Source organism: Xiphias gladius, chromosome 15 (genome assembly GCF_016859285.1).
Source record: "Xiphias gladius isolate SHS-SW01 ecotype Sanya breed wild chromosome 15, ASM1685928v1, whole genome shotgun sequence".
Lineage (NCBI taxonomy): Eukaryota > Metazoa > Chordata > Actinopteri > Istiophoriformes > Xiphiidae > Xiphias > Xiphias gladius.
The window spans coordinates 29,170,025-29,176,564 of record NC_053414.1 but is presented as its reverse complement, the minus strand read 5'-3'; the positions used below and the strand labels follow the sequence as shown (position 1 = coordinate 29,176,564).

General features: G+C 40.1%; 1 protein-coding gene across 1 annotated transcript; it reads right to left on the bottom strand.

Moving 5' to 3' along the window:
* Positions 1-54: 54 nt before the first annotated feature.
* Positions 55-5,519, bottom strand: LOC120800193 (nicotinate-nucleotide pyrophosphorylase [carboxylating]-like). The gene is made up of 5 exons (XM_040146096.1): positions 5,427-5,519; positions 4,188-4,441; positions 2,438-2,748; positions 1,455-1,586; positions 55-1,327 (listed from the first exon to the last, which is right to left on the bottom strand). Exons 2-5 carry the CDS (start codon positions 4,438-4,440, stop codon positions 1,100-1,102), a joined length of 924 nt encoding a protein of 307 aa, XP_040002030.1. The 5' UTR covers position 4,441; positions 5,427-5,519; the 3' UTR covers positions 55-1,099.
* Positions 5,520-6,540: the final 1,021 nt, after the last annotated feature.

Below are 6,540 nucleotides of genomic sequence, written 5' to 3'. Positions count from 1 at the left end.
AATGAATTAGCAACTATTTTGCCGGGCAGAAATGTCAAACATTTCATGGTTCCTACTTGTCAAATGTGAGGATTTGTTGCTTTTCTTTTAAAGTAAATTTTCCTGTTTATATGTCAGTACTTTTACTTGAGTTCAACTACAGTAATACAATACTTTGGTCGGACTTAAATACGTCAGGGGGACAGAAATACGACACCAAATGAACGCTAATGTTGCTCTGTATCTGCTGGATGTGTAAATTGGCAATTGTTTGCTAACACATCGGCGAAATCAACTTTATAAAATGAAAATATGTCAGTGTTGAGTTACAGCCAGTTTCCACTGCAGCCAAGTGGCCAGAAAATCAGTTGATGCAAATTTATATTAACTACAATAAGTTGTAATGTTGTGATTTTTACTTTTTAAACATGGAAGTTCTGGTTTCAGTTTAGTTCTCTATAAAAATGGTTGCAAGCGATGGGTGAAGATAATCTAAAATAATCAGGACACCTTTCCTGGAAAGAGATGTTTCTGTGGCATTATCTGTGTTGTATGCCATGTTTCTGTGCTGTGAGCACCAAAAGCAAAATTCCATTCAACTCCAATGTGTGTGGGGTCGCAGATGTTTTATGGATCTCTCAAAACCTGGAAAAATAAAAACTAAACTATCTGCATGGCTAGACAGCACTAGTAAGAAAATATTTAAAGTGAGAAGAAAAATGTTTGGGTGAACCAAACATTTTACTTGGCCATATTATAGGTTGCCTGAATTCTAATTTATCCTTTATTCTCTAAGTCTCTGAGACCACTTGGTTAGTTTCAACTTGTGACTGTTCTTCCTCATTCGAAAATCCGTTTTGTATATTGTGTTTTTAAACAACTATATGACATTGTCTACATGGTTCTTACAGAAACTCACATCCAATGTAGTTTCTGTTCTTTTGAACCTTATCAAATAACTGATGACACAGTGAGTGAACAGGATGTAGCTATTTCTTCATCTTTTAGCCAACAATAGGTCACTGTAAAGTTGTTCTGGAAAATAAATGAAAACAGTATAATTCTCCTCTATTCATCAGAGCAAAATCTCACAGCATTTTCTCATTCAATTAGTGCGGGACTAATTGTTACTCCTATTTGTGGGGTGGAGGCTTGAGTGAGCACCAGGCTTTTGAACCTTGAGAGAAAAGTCCACAACCGGGCAGCCCTGTGTTATGCAGCCCAGGGAAATGATGTCCACATGTGGGGAGAAATATGTAGCTAAGTTCTCTGGAGTAACTCCTCCACTGGCTTCTATCAGCAGAGTTGGAAACTCCACCTTGAGTGCACAAGCTGCAACATGGAGCTCCTATAGGTGAGAGACAGGGTGGAGGAGAGGTGTATTATTACATGTAGAGGTAAGTGGCAGAGTGAGTTGAAACCTGGCATTGAAAATGAGAAATGACTTGGGCTTGTGTTCTTTTAATGTGCTCTACCTGAGGTTGAAAGTTGTCCAGCATAACAATGTCTGCTCCTGCTCCAGCTGCCTCCCTGCCTTCCTCCGCAGAGCGGCACTCCACCTCAATCTTACTGCTGAAGCCACACACTGACCGCGCAGCTTTCACAGCCTAGACAACAAACAGGGTTTTTTTTGCTTGTTTGTTTTTTTTAATGAGTCACAGTGTGTAAAAGTAGATGTCAGTTTCTGGAAAATTTCTAGTCCGTTACTAAATTTAACCACTACTGAATTTTTAGATTTTTGATCCTGTTTTGACCACTGAATTTAAGCAACTCGAATACAGTTTTTTTTAAATATCGTAAACTTAAATTTAAGCTGAAATCTAGACTTCTGAAATCTAAAAAAGGGTCTAAAATCTAGTTTTTGAAATTGCATATTTTTTTAGAAAGTGGCTGATTGAAATCACTTAAATTGTGATGTTTGATCTGTGGAAGAGCAGAAAGGCCATAATAATTTGAAGTTTGCTTGGTTTTTGTGAACTGCAACTGAACCCAATCTTTAGATTTTAGATCCACATTTGTCCACTAACTTTGAAACTTGATTGTAGTTTTGTTTTTGTTTTTTGAAAAATAGACTATGAATTCCTGAACCCTGAAGAACTACTCCAAATTTTCTGAAATTTTGAAAAGTGAGGCTATGAAACAGAAATTCCAATGGTTTTCAAAGTAAAATATTTCAGTGCAGTAAGTTCTGTGGTATTTTTATTTGGACAATAACTTTTCATTATTCAGTATTATTTCACAATTATGTAGTTAGATTCTTTTAAAATTTTAATTATTTAAGCCTTTCTTATAAAAATTCAAATTATTTAGTCCAAATATAACTAACACACAACTAACACAGTGTTAAAGAAGTACAACTTCTTTCACACTGAATGGAAAGAGACAAGTCTTGTATTTTTTACTGAGCTGTAAGAACTTCCATAGTCATTTTAACCATTTTAACTGGATCTTTTCGCACCTCTGTGATACTTCCTGAAGCCCAGACATGGTTGTCCTTCAGCATCACCATTCCACTCAGGTCCTGTCTGTGCATGGACACGCCGCCAACCAGCATGGCGTACTTCTCCACCAAACGGAAGCCCGGGGTGGTCTTGCGTGTGCCAGCCACTTCTCCATGCCATCCTCTTGCCGTTGCTGTAGCCTGGAGCTGAGAACAGCGAGTGGTGATCCCCGAGGCCCGGGCCAGGCAGTTGAGAGCCGGCCTTTCGCCTAGGAGGAGGCACCTTGCTGGGCCTCTCACCACAGCAGTCAACGTGACAGCATCAGGACCTGTGGAGGTTAAACAAAAGACATATGAGGATAAAATGATGCCATTCAACATTGCTCGTGCTGTTGTATTTGAGAGTAAATACTCAATACTGTTTCCACTCAATACTTAGGAACTCTAAATAGTGCTTTTTTACTCTGAATTTTACATCAGGTCATGTGAATTAAAATGCAGAGATAAACAACATGCCAAGTCTACGAAGACTGACGTAAACTTTCATTTTGAATGAAATCTGTTGCATTTGAATAAGAATGCCGAGTAAACAGGAAATCTGCATAGTGGGTTATATTCTCTAAATTGGTATTTCCTAACCAAGGGTACATGTGCCCCAAGCGGTAGTTCTGCAGCAGCCAGGGGGTACTAAGAAAGATTGTGGAGTAGCTCAACTAATATGAGCAATCCTATGAAATCTACCAAAATATGACTTGGTAAAAATATACAGTATGTCCACATATTTGTGTTCAGGAGAAAAACGCTAAAATATGATCACAACTTTGATCTGGAAAACATCATCAGGGTTATTTTCTCAGATTGTAAAAAGCTCTGTTCAGAGTCACAGACAACGTTTTCTCAGGCTGAGACGTACTTTTCGTGACACTAACATCTTTATTTGAGCTAATTATTTCTTGTAATTCACTGGGGGTCCAGTTTTTGGTTTGGATGATTGAGTAATTGTGTTAATGTTGTAAGCAGTGTCTGGGTAGTCCCTGGGTAGTTTGTGACTTATGACCAAGGTATGTGGGACACACTGCATCTTGATACCCTAACTGCTGTAGTCCTACTTCACAAAACGTTTTCTTTGTGCAGAGGTAAATGACTGTTCCTGCCTTAAGTGAGAGCTAACTGAAGGCATTTGGCTGCTGTTGAGGTAAAACATTTAAGATCATCCTACCCATTTCCGGTCAGTGTGTAATTGGTTGTTTCTTCTGTGGTAACTGCTGTTTACCTGGTTTTATTTATATGTATTTTATGTCAGTGTTTTTTTTTTCAAGATTAATGTGTGTATACTTCCCATCTGCCCACCTTAATGTGTGTCTTCTTTCTGTGTCCTAGACAGGCACTTAATCGGGAAAGGGGGTCGCAGGCATGCTCAAGCCGGGGCTTAACGAGACGATTAGAGCACTCCTTTCACTGCACGGTTGAGTGTTTATTTGCAGCTTGCACCTTTATTTTAAGCTGTGTGTGTATGAGTGTAGTTTCACAAATTTGTGTTGGCCTTGAGTGGGACTTCCCTGATATTCCCCTGGCTTTGTGGACTGTGACCCCCACCCTGACCAGTAGGGCCTAAGGGAACAGTTGTACACTTACCTGTAACCCCACCAGCCATTTTTTTTTTAGGTTTTCTGTGTTCTGTGTTTTATGGGTAGAAATAACAATGTCTGAGATGGTTAAAACCCCAATATATGGAATATCCAAACATATGGAAGAGTGTAGTTCCTACCGATCTCAGCTCCCTCATGGTAAATCCATTCCACAGTGCAGCCGACCTCACTGAACACTGCTGTGAAAAAGGGGCTCCCTGCCAGGACGCTGTGTGGTGTCTTACACAGCAGCCTTGCCTCAACCTCCTGTGACCCCACACACACCCCTGCAGGATCAAAGTTTGGTGTGTCCTCTGCCAGCCACTCTTGTGCCAGCTTGGCCAGAGTGTGAGGTGGGATCGAGTGTGTTGCTGTGTGTTTGGGCGGAGACATTCTGAAACAAGTGTGCATGGAGAAAATGTTGTTCCGCTTGATATTAAAGTTCATAATGAAAACAGATGACGTCAAATAACTTTTGAGGGCCTTTCTTGTCTTACAATCACCGTTAATCAGAAAATACTGTGCAATGGCAATTTTTCCTGTTCAGCATTGTTCCTCTCTCTCAGTTTCCAGAGAAGAATGAGAGAGAATGACAGTGGAGGAGATGTAAAAAAGCAACAATGCATGATAACAAAGGCAGATATTTTACTGTGACAGACTTCACGCTTGAGAGGAAGCTTCAAAAACATCATAGGGGTTATTCATTAGAGCCTCGTAAGCATGATTAGCATGATTTATACATGGATTGCTTTCAGCTAACCAGTGTCTCAATGCTCCACTTAGCAAATTCCACTTTAATGTAAAACTATACTGAAAAATTCAGTGACAACTAAAAGGAAAAACGTGAATAAATGAGGAAGAAAACAAATGCAAATGCCTCCTTACAGGACGTGAGGGCTGGCTTACTGGTTTGAGTCACCGGATTTCAACCCAACTGAACAATCGTGGGAGATTTTGGAGGGACATGTTAGACAGCCCTCTCCTACAAAGCAAAACAGTAATCGAGAGAATGTCTTTTGGAAGAATTCTGTTCAACCCTCCAGTAGAGACTTAGAGAATCAATGCCAAGAAAGCACTGAAGCTATTGTAGGTGGTCACAGTGGACCAGCACCTTACTATGACAATTTATTATTAGTTTGTCACACTCATTTGTCACACTTCTGTACTGTATATGCTTCACTTTAGTAATTCCTCCAGTCTGAACTTGCTTGAAGAACAAATGGGTGGACGTGCCACTGGAGAAGTCAGTGCTGTATCATAAACTACAACAAGGCTCACAACTAGTATACAAGGAATTATTACAATCAGGGCATATTCTCATAGTTAACTAGTCCAAGATTGGACCGACACTAATAAATGCAAATGAGAAATTTACTTACTTCCATCAATGGCACTCCTTTTTCTGTTGGTCACACACTGTAGAGTTGTAGTACAGAGCACACAGAGCCACAGGAAAAATGCGACGTGGAGTTTGACCCTGTGTCCATGTTGGAATGTTTACAAGCTCACCACTGAAGTGAATGTGCTTATTGGGAAAAAAAACCTGCTATAGGCCTGCTAACCCACAGACCAATGCATGAAAAACCACAATATGGAACTCTTTTGCATCACAAATTTGCAATTGGGTATATTATATTATATATATATTATCACCCATAACATTTTTGGCCCTCCATCTCTTGCTTTAATTGTGTGCCCCAAAAAGGTGGTGACCATTAGCAGTGTGCTAACCACTCAAAGGGAAGTTATTCTAACACCCACCACAATGAAAAGCAATAAAAACAACTCAACCTGCTGCAGACGAAGTGAACAACATAACTGCTTTTACTACCACAGACTGCTGCTTTTTAAACACCTGTGGCAACTTAATGAATGCCGGTTATCTCAGCCTCAAGCTATCAGCCATTTTAAGGTAGACAGCCCATCAGGATGAGCAGTCCTAGTTGGAGACAGGCCCGGCAAAGTGGTAGGGCTCACGTTGCATGTCTACTGCCTAAAGGCAAAAAGTTAGACATTTCACCTCTAAGTACACAACGTGTGGTTTATTGTCATCTGTGGCTGGCCCTGCTGTCTCTACATGAGGAGGCAAACAGGAAAAACTTTGCCATTCAGTATCCTCAAAGGTTTAAACTTTACATTAGATAGTCAGATCCTTTAACTTCAGACATTAGATAGTCAGATAGTTAGATAGTCAGATCCTTTAATTTGAAACTAACTAGGGACTTTACTAATGGTTATTAAATCATTAGCTGCTTTACCGATTAGTTATAAGCCCCAAATAAGAATAACTTTTGGGTTGCCAGGTTGTGAAAACTCCCTCTGGCGGGTGTTTATCCTCCTCCAGCAGGATGGCTGTTTTGGCATTTTAGCTCTTTAGTTCAGCAAGAAGACCCTCCAGTGGACCATTTCACCTCTGACCTTCTTGGAAAAAGCTGCAGAGCATCTGAACATCAACAGCCTCTTAACATTCACAACTGCAGGCTTAATGCATTA